Genomic DNA, 15980 nt, shown 5'->3' on the forward strand with positions numbered 1-15980 from the left:
TGAGACAGGACTAAAGAGTTCGATTTGTACAACATAAATAACCATTATATATGTGTGTGTATATATATATATATACCTCAAAAGCCTGTCAACTACAAACTCATCAATGAAATACAAATGTCCTACTGCACCGTTTCTCCTTGGTTGCCGCCTCTGCATCACCTTTGTATACCCTGTAATTAACAGAAAAACCTCCTCCCCCACCCTCTTTTCTGTCTGGTCACCCTTTATGTTCTTCTGTTTATTAGCAATATGTAAATACCGTTGTTACTACAAGCTATGTTGCGTGGTAATGGCTTCCACTTCTCTAAATGACCTGAGGCCAAAAATCCGAAAGGGGTGATGAGACAACTGAAAGGAACATAGATGGTAGGGTATCATGAATTGCCCATTGTGCCAAATGAGCTCTCAGCAAGGACAATATCAGCCGGATCTCCAATCCATGGCCTCCCTTCTCTCCATCGGAACTTAATCCTCAACTTCCCGTTTGCATCTACACCAACCACTTGTCCCTTACTTGCATGGGTCTCCATTCCCCACCCCCAGCGTGGGGTTACCAGCCCCTCTCTAATCCTCACCTTGTCCCCCACTTTGAATGGCCTAACCCTCTCCATCTCTGAAGCTTTGCAAAGCCACAACCTCTCCATGAAGCAAAATGCCACCCAGAGTTCCCCATCTTCCATCCGGTGCACCACCCCAATGCTTGAATGACTCGCCTCTCCCCATTGGTAGGTTGGGGTTGAAACCGATGCCCTAACCCTAACCCAATCTCCGATACAAAGCTCTTCCTCTTCTACCAGCTCTACTTCTGATGGATCCAGCATCCAAGCCTTTGAGCCAGCTGGAGTATATATTCTCAGTTTTCCATCAGCGTCAATAGCAGATATGGTTCCAACACTTCCATGGCTGTGGCCTGACCACCCAAATCTGGGCTGCTTCACAGATAGTTTAACCCTGACCTTTTGGCCAACCATGAGCCTGTCCGCTTTTTCGAGATGGGAAGTAGACCCCACCCACATTTCTTGCTCCCCACAAAACCCAACATAAGTGGTTCCATACCATTCATCTCCTTCATATCCGATCCCTTGCACTAAACCAACACTACCTGGTCCAATGGATTTCCAATTATTTGCATTAGCTCTCAATCTCACCCATTCTCCCACTTCAAACATTTGCTCTATCTCTAGATCCGCAGGATCTCCTCTCCATAACCCTGACAAACCAAAGAACGCAACCCTTACTTCCCCATCAGCATGAACACTAGTTATAATTCCTCGAGAAGCAGGCTGAGCCCCTCTCCAACCCCACCGTGGCTCGATCATTCCAGGCCGGAACCGAACATACTGCCCTACTTTAAAGCAAGGAACCTTTTCAACATCCGTGTAATGAGTAATCCACCTCCCCTTACGGAAACAGCATGCCAACTCTAGATAACCAGTCTCTTGTACACTATGCACTACTGCTAAACTTTCTTTACCAATACTGTTCCAGTCATAACTTGGTCTAGTTCCCAGGCTTGGTTTTGAACGTACCCAATCACCCACTTCAAAACCAGAAAGTCTTTCTGCGTCTCCAGGAGAAACTTTCCACAAGCTTCGTCGGCCAGCCACTCTCACCTGCATAAAAATACCAAAGCTGCTTATGAGATGTACATCAATTTATATAAGGGAAAATCCTAAAAATAAATTATCATCACATGCATACAAACAACATTGCGCTTCTATAACTACAGAAATCGCACTTCACAATGCATTTGCTAAAAGGAACAGTACAACTATTATTATAAAAACAATAATCACTGAGTTTTTCTCAGTATGTTGCCAGAATCCTAAACATTGATAGGCAAGACATGATCACACAGAACTGGAGAGCATTTTTTAATAGGTAAATGTAAATTTTTTTCAAAAGAACAGTATGCATAGCCCACTTACATGGGTCGTATACAAGAGAAGCAAAGAGTTGGATAGCACTATAAGCAGAGAAGGGTATTGACGTGAATTACTCACAACAAAACTAAGAACAGAGCTAAAAGATAAGCATGCTTACATTCAAAGCACCATCCATGTCAATTCTCATTACTTTTCCAACAGTAGCAAGAGTTTCATTTGACCATCCAAGTCGTGGCTGAGTAACAGATGGCATCACATGAATCTCTTGTCCTACTTCAAAAGGAGGTACCTTCTCCACATCAGTCACAGAGCAACGAAAAGGCTTGCTCCTGAAGCAGAAGGCAACACCCATATCACCATCCTCCTCCAAGCTATGAATAATACCAATGCTGCTCCTCGTGATATCCTCCCACCCATATTTTGGAGAGGATACCGAAGCTTTCACTCGAACCCAATCCCCAACCTGTTCAGGGTGGGAATAATGAAATTTATACAGGGGAAAAAGCAACTAATGTCTATCTTGGAGATTTTAATCCATGCATGCTATAATAATGAGCTGTGAGATATTACCTGAAAGTCTTCCACCTTTTCCATGTCAGAAGGATCAGCCTGCCAGGGTATTGGTCGATTTGTTATTTCAATTTTTAAGAGACCATCATTCTCTATCTCACTTATTCTTCCAACACTATGATGTGTCTCACCACCCCATGCATATCTAGGTTCTGCAACAGATCGCTTGACACACACCCGGTCACCAATCTGTAAAATCAGAAACATATCAAGCTTTGGAAATGCAGATATAAAAAATGAACCAAAGGGGGAAGAAATATTAATTATCGGTACAATGGAAAATCCAACATTTCTCCCTTACCCTGAAAGGGGCAACAGACTCAACCTCCTCTGGTTCACAATGCCATGGATTTGGAAGATAACTAAGTTCCAACAACAAGCTACTGTCTGGTCTGATACAATACACTATACCAATGCTCCCTGGTGTTACAGATCCTAAACCATGCTTTGCTGTTGTAAGAGTGGGGCGAATACGAACCCAGTCCCCAACCTTGAATTCTTCAACTCTTTCCATTTCTGCAGGATCAGCCTTCCATCCTCTGGATGCTCCAGGAAACCCAACACGCAATATCCCATCATCATCAACACACAATACAGTACCAATACTGTCACGAGACTGCCCACGCCAACCAAACCTAATCATCACAACACCAGCTATCGGTTTCTGATAGAATACCATAGTAATACTTCAAAGAAACCTATTTCTTTGATAGTTGATAAAGAAATTTTATTCATAAGTCAATGAAGCCTATTACACACTATAGAATAATGCAAATTAATTGTGTTCTGTTAAGGCAGTAAAAAGATTAGCGTTCTCTTGATAAAATCATACATGTTAATTTGCTCGTATCTATTAAACAATTTCCAATGAAAGCATGAAACAACAAATATAAATTTGTAATAATTCAACATAAAAACTATAACTTAGCAACTGAGCAGGATCAAACCTGGGCTCTTTGACATCAGTTTTTAGCTGGACATGCTGTCCCCTGTCTAATGGAATGACTTTTATAACTTCACTGGCCAAAACACGAGCCTCTCCAGAACAAAAGGACACAATGAGATTGTCCTTGTCTGGGACGCTCTGCACAAAGCCCACACTGCTATGTTTTGCACCTTGCCACCCATATGTAGGAGTTGTGATACTTCTTCTAAATTTCACCCAGTCTCCTACTTCAAATCTAAACAAGTTTGAGAATATTGTCATTTTAATGTTCATAAACAAGTTTGGCTTACAAAAATACAAACAATATCAAAACAAAACTATGATTGAATATCTTCTCCTCACATGGTAGGCGACAGACGAACTCCCCTAATCACAAGTGCCTCCATCAGATCTTCAGAGATCCATTCCCGGGGAAGGGCCTCCAAAAAGTCCCGTAATGTCTTGCCACTGTCACCAAGCATAAATACCTCAATTTTTTTCTTTTTTTCTTTTTTGAAGAGAAGGGGGGGGGGGGGGGGGGGGGGAGCAAATTCAGTGATGTAGCAGAACTAAAATTTGCATCCTATCACATAGTTGGATCTCTACAATCAGCATATAAATCTTATAAACCTAAAGTTTTTTTTTATATATAAGTAATAAACCTAAAGTTTTAAGACTACACAAGTAAATAAAGTTGAACAAGAATGTCTGGAGAATGAGGGTGAAGCCACATGAAGAAGCAATGCCTCCAACAGTTACTTGCCTATGGTTTCTGACTTCCACAGCAGCATCAGGATTTCGAAGCATGACAATGAGCCATACAAGATTTTCACGTATCATTTTTGCTGCATCTGCTGCTATATGGAAAGCATTGTCACCTTCATCATCCTGACAGTGATTAGCAAAGACATTGTACATAAGTAAATTTCCAAATTAAAAAAAGAAAAATTCTACTCATCATCTCTACACCACACACGTGCTTTTATTTTTTATCTTTTCATTTTTATTTTTCCCTTAGCAAGTGCATGGTGTAACGATAATGAATAGAATAACTCATTAAAATATTTTGTTTTTAAGCACCCAGATGAGGGGTGGAAATAAAGCGATCATGCAACCTGAAGAAACCTCCAGCGAATTGAAACAATCTAAGCCAAATAGAAAAATGATTCTCTGGGATGAGCATCAGAAGATGACCGTCTAAGCTTTAGAAACTAATACTAATAATAGTAATTGCCAAAAGAAAGGGCATATGAAGAAACAGAATGAGTGGAACCGAGAGGTAGGGAGGGATTGTTTCCTAAGTCAATTAATTCATTGAGAAAGTTGCAGAGTGCATATTTTTTCTGTTTTCTTTAAAGTTATGTCACAGCATATGCTATACAATAACACTTTTTTTATACTTTTTTATTGAAATGCGAAGCGGCGCAGCTCATGTACACAAAGTGTATATAAGAGAGTCAATTTTATATAAGATTGCATATTAGACAAATAAATACAAGCTGCTAATAGCATCAAGACACGTCCAGTGATATACTCTCTGCCTAATTATCACACCACAAGATTATCTCAGACTGATTTCCCTCGGCCACGGCCTTTTCAGCCTTCAAGAAAGTTCCCTAGTACCGTAATGACAATAAGTGCATGTTTGGGATTGCGGTGGATAATTTAACTTATAGTTTTAGAGCTTATAGCTTATAGCTTAAGTAATAAATTCTACTATTAATCTCATGTATACTCCTTGCGTATTTGGGCTTTGCCTACTTATATGAATAAAACTTCTTGATTACCTATAAAATAAATAAATTCTACAATTAAAAAGTTATTTACTGTTCGGTAACCGTAAAAGCACTTTCACACATATTACATTTGTTTTGAAACAAATTAAAAAAGTTTTTTCTAAGATAGAAATGACACAAAATATTATTTGATTTTTAAAGGTTGTGACCATATCCTTAGAAGTATTTTAAAGGTTGTGACCATATCCTTGACAATTTGAAATTTGTAATTATCTAAAAGTTTTATGAATATTTTTGCCCATTGATAGTCTTTTTAAAATTGGAACTACATTCCGCATTATTCAGAAAAGCATGTTTGAGGGAAAGTATCAAAATGATATTTTTCCTCAAACGTACTATTTAGCTTATTTGAGATTAAAAAGTATTTTAATATGTAACATCCAAACAACCTAACTTTTTCATTAAAGAGCTTTTAAGGCTATTTAAGCACTTTTTAAGACTTCTAACGCAACTCCGAACAGGCACTAAGTATGACTATATCATATGACTTACATGGCATCCCTTCCCTTTCGTAGACCTATAGTAAGTTAACACTAAACTTCTTCTGACTGCTAAGGTCAATCCCTCAAAGAATCCTTTTTTTTTTAATAAGAACTCCACAAAAGAATCTTGATCTCATTTTCTATTATTCTACTGTACAAGATCAAAGAGAGAACTCACCAATTCCTACTGCTAGTCATCAATTTCTCTTACAAACTATTACCAATTTTGCCCCTCCCTCCCACGAGAAAAAAAAATGCACGAATAATAACAATAATACATTTTTTCAGATAAGTAAAAGAAGAATAAAATAATATAATAACATGCCATGGTTCCATCCTTATTCTCAGCAATGTGAAACAAGTACAGACCGAAATGAAGATTGGAACTGTCACCTAATCAAAACTTGCAAAAATGGTGGTGAATTGTAGCAACTCTAACCAACTAAAGTTCTGACCTTCATCCCCATGCCTTTACCAATTCTTTTTTGCCTTTTCTTTCTCACATGTTTGGTTATACAAAAACTAAAAGCCATACTCCCTGAGGGAAGAGCCATATGACTCTGAATTTTAATAGCACATCACTTTCAGTTTTTCAACGAGAGGCTGGCTGCTTGAAGGGATGAATTAGCTCCCTATATTTGAGTTAATTTGTTATATCACATTTATATCTCTAATAATTAACAGCGACAGTGGAGTACCATGCTAGATGAATTTGAATCCCAAGCAAACCAGTATCAGAGCTGAATGGGGGAGCATTCTCTTGATTGAGCACACAAAACAGTATCACAGATTAGCTGAGCATGTTGCACATTGATATATGATATAAGCATTGCATACCATTTATCTTCAAGCGAAAGATTGACTGACACATCATTTCAAGCCATATCCAGAACCTACTAATAAAATTATAAATGTTTGAATAGTAACCTGCATATTACAGTTTGCCCCAGCAGATAGAAGCAATCCGATGCATGTGTTTGCCCCTCTGGCCAAAGCTACATGAAGGGGAATTGTATTGTGCACATTCCGGATGTTCACATCAACCCCAGCATCAAGAATAATCTATTCATCATTTGAAAAATAAAACAGAACATTAACTGAACATAAAAAAAAAAAAAACAAACAAAAACTACCAAGTTCATTTGCTAAAAAACACAAACACCATTAGTTACCAACAATAAAAAAGATGTGGGGAAGCTCCTTTGTTTACCTTGACTAACTCAGCATTATCATCCATCGCAGCTGTATGCAAAGCTGTCCGTCCATGTTGAGCATCTTGTGCAGTTGGATCTGCTCCAGCAGCAAGCAATATCTGCACCAGTTCTCTTCCCTCTATAAGCAGCATCACAAGCAATTAGAAGAAATCAATGATGTGAAGTCAAAAACCACAGTAAAAAAATATATCAGTAACCCAAAAAGAAAGTTAGTTCAATGAATAAAATTTCCAATTTCCGATATACGCAATCAGAAGTAGCACAAAAATCAAGAACAGGAAAGGCACATACTATAATATGCATACAATCTAGGCTAACTTCACAAGCATATGACAAGTAGCCTTACAAACTTATTATGACAAAATGAACAATAAAACAATCAATTAGAAACAATAAAATTAAAGCTAAAATCTACAATCCCTATTGAAATTAAAAACAAATTCATCCCTGGCGCTTCTCAGCGGGGATAGTCCTCGGTATTCCATGAATTTCTTGTATCACTAGATAATCATGCCCAAGTTTCACTCTTGTATATGTCCTATGTACTTGGGCTATGCCTATTATTCTCAACAATAAAATTCTTGCTTATCAATGAAAAAAAAAAACCAATTTGCTTCATACACTAGTACGAGTTATTGAGTCTCTTTTAATAAAGGATCTCTATAAGCCCTATGAGTTGCCAGTAGGATCATTTTCTTTTGGCTTTCTTACCAGTAGATTCTCAAAAGCATGAAAAAGAACTAATATCTACAATCTACAATCTTTTTTTTTTTTTTTTATAAGACTGGAATCTACAATCTTTACAGAACAGGAAACTGGCTCACAATATTTTGAAGCAAAATGTTCACATTCAACAAATTGATAGCAAAGACTCTTTCTAGACAATTTGTCAAGACACAGGAGTCGCAGGGAGCAGTTCAACCATAACTACCTTCCTAACCAACCTTAACATGTCCAACTGCCATGAAAAAGATACAAGAAAATCATGAAAGCTAAGGCCATTAAATCTATAGAAGCTGGCCAATGGAAGAGGGTATTGAAAAGAAAGTTTTATTTTCAAGCAGGTCTCATTTTCTTATTTAATATTTTTAATCGGTTACAAGCAGTAATCGCATAAAAAAAAAAAATTTTTTGATAAGTAATAAGAATAATCGCATAAAAAAAATTAAAAAAAAAAAGATCTATATTTAAGCAAAGTGGCTCCAATTTTAGCTGTAAATGAAAAATGGCTGATTGATTTCCTAAACAAGGTTTGCAGAGTTTCAGTTAGCAATTGCATCAATCCAAAACACTTTCATCATCAACATCAAATAGACACACTAGGATTTGAGTGTTACCAGTCTCATGATCTTTCTTTAAAGCAGCAGCCATACACAGCGCAGTGCCAACTGGGCTTGGTATATCAATTGCATCAGCAATCTCTTCTGCAGTTGTGACTTCCACCCACCTTTTGACAACAGTCACATTCCATGTTGCCACACACAAATGCAGTGGTCTGTAACATTCGTAGCACATCATTGCACAATCATAATTCTGAGGTAAGAATACATTTAATCTCATACAACTATCCAGTTCGCGATAGTGTAAAAGAATTACAAATTACAAAGAAAGAAAAATGATCCAAACGCCATGTTAAAATTAAAAACACCTTCTTGAATTCTTGTTCAGAATCCTACACTAAAGCTAAAGCAAAGGTTAGACCTACCTATGTCAGTGCTACTAAGTATTTAATCTGCAACCAAGACCACTTAAAATAGCTTGCCTTAGTTTGAATCCTAAGAGGAAAGTAGATAGATCAACCAATGCCATTTCCGAAACAAAGATACCAGTTTAGGAGCTAGCGGGATTGAATTTGAAACATCAGCTGTAAATATACCCAAGTAAAACCCTGCTTACTTGGATAACTTGTAACAGCCTCCTAAAGACACCAGAATAATAAACCCAAGTATTTTAAGAAAGTCCATTAATAGTAGGGTCACAGAGTGATGTCCTCTTTAACATAGAACGTCTACCAGATGCAATTTGAGCCCAGAATAATTTCCAAAACTGCCGCAGAAGGTAGCAATAGAGAAACAAAGCCAACGTGACTACTTGTTTTGCTGTGATTTTCCATCAATTCAAATGAAATTCAAGCTATGATACACATTTTTACTGACAAGTTAAAGCCATGATCATAAACACATGATTCAGAGGAATGAACTAGTGGTAAAATTTACATTGCTCGTTAGTGAAAAAGTGACATCAGCTGAAATTACCATTCCAATCCTGCGGGAATTTTTTTAATATGTTCCAATGGCTCATGCATTCAAAGAATGGAATGAGGGAAACTTTTTTTTTTATAGGTAAACGGTAATATTAATAAGAATAGGCAAAGCGCAAGTATACAAGATGTAATACAAGAGATAAGACCTATCTAGTTCCCTAAAGAAGAAAGCAGAAAATCGTGTACATTTTGGCACTTGGAACATTTTTTAAATATTAAAGAGTTAGCCAAGGCACTTTCAAGGTTGAGATTCAATTGACTCTCTAGAACAAGAGCATATTCTGCTTTTACAAACCCAGTACAAAGATCTGAGACCGGATCGTTGCTTGAGAGATTATACGGTAGCATCTTCAGTTTTCATGATGATCTTTCTTCTTAGATATACAAGAAACCTGAATCCCCTAACCACGTTAGGTGTAAATTCTTTCTTTTAGGTCTATAACGTGCAAAAAATATAAAAAGACACAAACCTAAGTGAATTGCAGTACCATCACTTCAAACCTAAACAATTTAAAAATGGGTAAGCAGTTTATTGTTCAATGCTGGTTTGTGTCAACTGCAAACATCAATAATCGTGCAACACAAATAAATATCAATAATCCCAGCTACTCTTATACACACAATGTTACTTATGATCAAGACCAATAATATGTTACGTGCCAGCAGATTTGCACACAGAAATTCAAATTATGAAAATGGCATCAGAAGAGGAGCATTAGACGGTTTATTTTATGCAAAAGAAAGCAAACTATATGAAATAACCTCATGAAGAGGCTGCCTCGTCTATGTTCGGATCATTTCCATTATTACTAGATTGTGGAGGTATTCAAGGAGGGTGTCGGTACTTTAAGTTCGAAAATATGTGGCTGAAAACTGAAGGTTTTGTGGAAAGGGTTAGGCAATAGTGGGATTCTTATCAGATTAATGGCACCCCTAGCTTCATTTTTGCAGGTAAATTGAAAGCTCTAAAAAATGATTTAAAGCTTTGGAATACTCAATCTTTTGGTGATGTAGGAGACTGTAAAAATTCTACGCTAGAGGAGCCTCAGGAGGTGGAGAGGACACAGGACGGGCGGGCTCTCTCTTTGGAGGAAGCATCTTGGAAGGTTGAGTTAAAGGCAGAATTAGAAAGGGTTGTGTTATGGAGGAGATTTCCTAACATCAAAAATCAAGAGCATTATGATTGAAAGGAGACCACAGCACAAAGTTCTTTCACAGAGTGGCCAACTCCCATAGGAGAACTAACACCATTGAGACACAGAAAAGAGACAGAGTGGGCTGTATGGAGGCTCCTGTGATTAGGGAGCATATTGTGGGATTTTTTTGAACACTTACTTTCTGAACAGGTGGGAAGGCGGCGAAAACTCAATGGACTAGCTTTTGAGTCCATTGACCCACAGCAAGTTTCATGGCTAGAGTGGCCCTTTGAGGAGTTAGAGGTCCACAGCATGGTAAGGAGAATGGTCAAAGATAAAGCACCTAGCCCCGACGGCTTTTCCATGGAATTTTTTCAAACTTGTTGGGATGTGGTGAGGGAGGATTTAATGAAGTGTTCCAAGAATTCTTTTTAGTCGGAAAATTTGAGAAAAGCCTCAACACCACATTTATAGCACTCATTCCTAAGAAGATTGGGGCCTCAGAGGTGAAGGATTACCGGCCCATTAGCCTTGTGAATGGGATATATAAGATTATTTCTAAGGTGCTTGCCAATTGCCTAGGAGCAGTTTTGGGGAGGATAATTACAAAACCCCAAAATGCATTTGTTAAAGATAGGCAAATTCTGGATTCAGTCCTCATTGCTAATGAATGCCTAGACAATAGGCTAAAATCTGGCTAGCTGAGGATCCTATGCAAGTTAGATATGGATTCTCTATTGGCAATAACACTGCATTGGCCTTTCTGGATTCTCTACACAACATCTTGTATTTGAGGGGGTCCATAAGTACATCATTTGGGTACTTTAGTTGTCCCTATAACTATATGATGAGACTCTAATATAATATAGTTCTTACCGAGGGCCTGTGCACCCCCGGGATTAGTCGGGACGTCGTTCCCAAACACCCGATGTCAATAAAAAAATAATAATATAGTTATAGCATTTAAATAAAATATGAATAAAATAGATAAAATGAATTGTAGATTTTTCTCACACATATACCTTTAACAATTCATAAAAAATATATATAAAGGAAAAAAAAAAAAACATGTTGATCATATCAAAATTCAGGGGCAACAATAATTTTAGTTTATCATGGGTAAAGACTATTGCTGATATAATAACTTCTATACGAAACACTGACATGAATAGAAAATGAACTGTTTGAATACCATCTACTACCATCACCGAAAACTTTGTTCTTCACTACACAACTCGTGCAAAAAAATAAAAAGATTGGAATGACATATTTTATAGATAAAAAAAATAAATTTAAAAATTTTAAAAAAAAAAATTCCCACTGTTAATTTACGAAAAAACATCAATACATGAAGGCTCGAACTCACCCTAAGGAACTTAGCCTAAGGGCATCAAGGCATCTTCACAACACCAGCATAACTTGAATGAGCACTCCAGGCATGAAATTGGTTTGTGGGAGAGTGGAGTAGGTAAAACAGGTTGAACTCAAATATTGCGCGAAGTGGTAAAATCTTTATCATCCTCCATAAGAGAGGACAAAGTCCATCAAGAACAAGACAGGCACAAATACTCTTTTGAGTTCTATTTCAATAGCTTCATTACACTATAAATATAGGTCATGATCCATATTCTGTATGTTAACCAAACATTAGCTCTTTTGTAGCTAAGGAGGCACTTTCCCTTAACAAACTATATTCCTCCACAAATAAAAGAAAAAAGGAAAACTGATTCTTTTTATCTTTACTTTCAACCATTCACTTGTTCAACTTGGAGGAAAAAAAATGGAGCAAAAAAATTATACTCACGTCAAATTTTTTGAATTCAAAACAGCCATTGATCTACTGCCTCCATTTTCCATTATGACCAGAGCGCAGTTTGTATATTTCTTGCAAATAGCTCTGTGCAGTACAGATTCCCCTTCATCATCCACTGCATTAGGATCAGCACCAGCCAGTAGCAGCTCCTGTTATTATTTGGCATGCATGTGAAACAATTGAAATTTGAAGATCAGGAAGAAGAAGAATGGAAGAATTATATAATGCATCCAATTAACTGAAGGCCTACACGCATGCAGTCAGGTTGACCATGGTAAGCACAGACATGAGCAACAGACGGACCAAAGCCTTCCCTCAATCTAGATCGCACATTGGCACCTCTTTTAATGAGAGCTCGGACACATTCTGGCGATCCAGCTGCTAATGCAAAAACAAGTGGAGGATCCCCATCTTTATCCAAAATGTCTACATCAGCCTCTCTGTACTCTAAAATAGCCTCAACAAGTTCTGCGCTACCACGTCTACAAGCCAGGTGGAGAGCAGTTTGGCCATCAGCATTTTGAGCTTGTAATAATGAAGATGTTGAGCTTTTAATTTTTCCCAATGCAGCCTTTCCAAGCAAAACTCTGCATAGGCAACGAAAAAAATGGCATAAAGAGGATTAACATACAAAGGCCAAGTTTATTCTAGAAGGCCAGCCCAGGCAGGCATGTACCAAAGTGGACTAACCTAACACCACTCACATCCCCTTCAGACACAAGTCGATGCAAATGGCTGGAGAAATCTTGTAAACCTTCCGGAGCAGATACAAGAGGTGGTTCCATCAATTTTGGTCCAGAGTATTTAGCGAAGTCACTGTACCCAGTCAGAAACAAAGAATTCATGTAAGAGAATTAAAAAAATCATAAACTTCAGCTATTCATCTTAATCTCTCTCAGAATCATGCCCACATGCCCATGGCAGAAAATCAACATCTCAAACTGCCCCAACCAGGACTATGTTAGACAACTAAAGGAATAATAAAACCACTTGAGAGAAGAGGTCACAACCAAAATCACAAGTTCCTTACTTATCAGGGCTTTCTGGAGGGCTGCGTGGTATCTCCTTCAAATGACGTAGGAATGTTGCTAACATTGCATTGAAAGTTGGTCTTTTAGATGCCTTGAACTGCAGGCACTCACCAATCATTTTCCACAATTCGCCAGGTATCCCAACACCTACTACACTTGCATACTGTGGAGGAAGTTTTTTAGCCTTGACAACAGCTCGATAAATTTCCTCTGCACTTAAATCAGCCCAACTGCACAAAGAACATAAAACTTGTGCTAAGCAATTAACTATATGCTGGAGAAGAAAATAATTTTTAGATAAAGAAGATGATGCTTCACATACGGGATGGAACCAGTGCACATTTCGACCAATGTACAACCAAAACTCCAGGCATCAGACTCTGCAGATATACCTATTGCATCATCCCAGAAGAGATTTAATGACTTCTTTACTGGCTCCCATGCCTCTGGAGCTGCATAATGTGGGCTTAGCATTGTACACTCCATACAAGAATGAACTTTTGAGGAATCACACTCTGATCGAGCCTTCCGACAGGAAGGTTTTTTCAGAATTCCAGCAAGTCCATAGTCAGAAACCACTGCACGACCACTTGTGTCAAAAAGAAGATTAGATGGTTTTAAATTCATACAAACAACACCTGCCGCATGGAGTTCAGCCACCCCTCTTGCAATGTCAGCCCCATACCTACCATTGGCAAACACTAACTATGTCACATCAAGAGTTATAGCCAGACAATAACTAAACCTCTTTTTTTGGGGTGTCTCATCTAAACCTATAAACAAAACTTTAACACATTTTGATAGAACATCTGGAATTCAATTACACATTTTGATAGAACATCTGGAATTCAATTAGGTCTTCAATTACAGCAACATAGTTTACACTAATACTCAAACAAATATCCACTTACAGAAAAGGAAAGGATAAACATTTTTCTAAGCATAATCATTTCATATCTTAAGATTTTGCACATAAGAACGTAGAAAGAAACCAAATACATTGAAATCTTCAGCAGAAGGGGACAAATACCCACTACATATCTCGCATTTGTCAATGAAAGCACTTAGTCCTGTCTTCTATAGTAGTCCTATAAGTCTCTCATATGATGTCTGTTTCCACACCCTCCATATTTCACCCTCCATAAACTAGTGAAGTTCTCATAATACATCCTCTTCTATTAAAGAGAGCTTGGAATATTGATACTTTGTCATTTCAGTCAATTTAATTTTCAAGCTTAGGTTGCTTTTGCTATACCAAAAAAATAAATAATAATCAAATTACCAACATGTAACAAGGAATATCCTCGCCAATCATTTTTGATGTTTTGACCAATCAAAAACTTTACCTGTCCAACAATGTTTCTCCATACTAGACAATTAAATTAAGAAATTTCCCTCACTTTTCTACCCCTACATTATATTAATAGAAATGAGTCATAGCCTATACAACAGCCTTTTTACCAATAAAAAGAAATTTAAGATAACTTTCCAATTAGAAAATAAACTTTTAATCTGTGTACAGTTTCTTCCACTACCATTAATGAAATTCCCATTTAATTCATATAGAATCATCTAAACTAAAGCAGGACTCGTCCAATATCAAAAATCAGTCTCTAGTCCGTAAGTCTAATTGATCACCACCCACTATCTTTTTTTCAATCGGTATCCACTTTCTACCAACCCACGAGACTTCACTTCATCAACCGAGTAGTCGTCTTGAACCAAATTATGCACAACTACCACGTAAACCAATATGAAAAATCTCATCCTGTGCTAAGAAAATTATTTATAATCTACACAAAGGAATAATATTAAACATTTAAAAAAAAAAAAGAATAAAAAATAACACAACCTTAGGATCTGCTCCAATGTAAGCCTCCCCTCGTTCCGCTGCATCTCGGACTGAACCGACCCCCGACACCTGTCCATCAAAAGACACAGGCTCCCTTCCATTCTCGTTGCTCCATGAAACGTGCAAACATTTCGGCACCACATCGAAGCGCGCCGCAAGTTCTCAAGCTCGCCCAGCACCCATTCCATATCGGTCTCCTCCGGCACCGCCACCTTCTTAACTGCCACGCGGTGCCGGCACCGCCCAGCCCCCCCACCAATAACCGCTGTCCACATTTCCACTCGGGCCCGCCTACTTTCCCCTATCCGCTGCACCAATTTCAGGTCCTGGTGCACCCCGACATCGATCACCGGCCCGCATCCTCCCGAAGAGCTTGATGCGAGGGACCCACGGCTACACCGACGGTCCTCGTCACCGTCCACATCATCACCATCACCACCGCCGCCATCTTCCTCATCATCTGTGCAATCACAGTCAAAATTGGCCCCCGCAGATGGGTTCGAGTCCGAGCTCAAGAGCGAGAGAACAGCATAGTTTTTCCGAAGCGCCTGAACGGAGTTCCCCACTACGGACACGTGGCGACACCGAGGACAAGGTAGCGTCGTGTCGGGAGACGCCGAAAACATCCGCGAGAGGCAGTCTTTGCAGAACCCGTGCCCGCATTGTAGCAAGAGCGGGACCCTCTCCTCCTCGTTGTACCGCGTGTGGCACACAGAACAGCATGGCACCTTCATCTTCTCCCCTCTTCCTTTACTTTCCCGGAAAATTTTGAACCAATCAGAATGAAATCCAAAAGCCTGTGTATCAAAATCTGGACTCAAAAATAGGAAATTGAGGTGAAGAGTGATGGAAATGGTAAATCATTTAATGAATTGAAGAGTAAAATGAGAGCAAATTGGATCAATTTAGCTTTCAAAGAGAGAAATCTAGAGAGAGGAAGGGTTTTAGAGAGAGGGACGGTATAGGAGTTGATTGTGAGGGATTTTTGAGACATTGTTACGCATTTTAC

General features: G+C 38.4%; 1 protein-coding gene across 1 annotated transcript; it reads right to left on the reverse strand.

Moving 5' to 3' along the window:
- Positions 1-15980, reverse strand: LOC122293457 (E3 ubiquitin-protein ligase KEG). Its single transcript, XM_043102038.1, has 16 exons — positions 14972-15980; positions 13442-13804; positions 13119-13349; positions 12779-12904; positions 12339-12675; positions 12080-12237; positions 8214-8371; positions 6873-6994; positions 6590-6724; positions 4148-4272; positions 3748-3852; positions 3407-3640; positions 2761-3094; positions 2460-2648; positions 2047-2352; positions 1-1616 (listed from the first exon to the last, which is right to left on the reverse strand). The coding sequence occupies exons 1-16, from the start codon at positions 15703-15705 to the stop codon at positions 378-380; spliced, it is 4896 nt and encodes a 1631-aa protein (XP_042957972.1). The 5' UTR covers positions 15706-15980; the 3' UTR covers positions 1-377.

Source organism: Carya illinoinensis, chromosome 14 (assembly GCF_018687715.1).
Source record: "Carya illinoinensis cultivar Pawnee chromosome 14, C.illinoinensisPawnee_v1, whole genome shotgun sequence".
NCBI classification, from domain to species: Eukaryota; Viridiplantae; Streptophyta; class Magnoliopsida; order Fagales; family Juglandaceae; genus Carya; species Carya illinoinensis.

What these genes read in the sequence shown, in the direction of transcription:
- LOC122293457 (XM_043102038.1), bottom strand. Translation starts at nt 15,705, where the DNA reads ATGAAGGTGCCATGCTGTTCTGTGTGCCACACGCGGTACAACGAGGAG. An exon ending in ATGTGCACTGGTTCCATCCC is followed by an intron (nt 13,350 to 13,441) that starts GTATGTGAAGCA and finishes TTCTTTGTGCAG; the next exon opens with TTGGGCTGATTTAAGTGCAG. An exon ending in ACTGATGTCAAAGAGCCCAG is followed by an intron (nt 3,095 to 3,406) that starts GTTTGATCCTGC and finishes TGTGATGATTAG; the next exon opens with GTTTGGTTGGCGTGGGCAGT.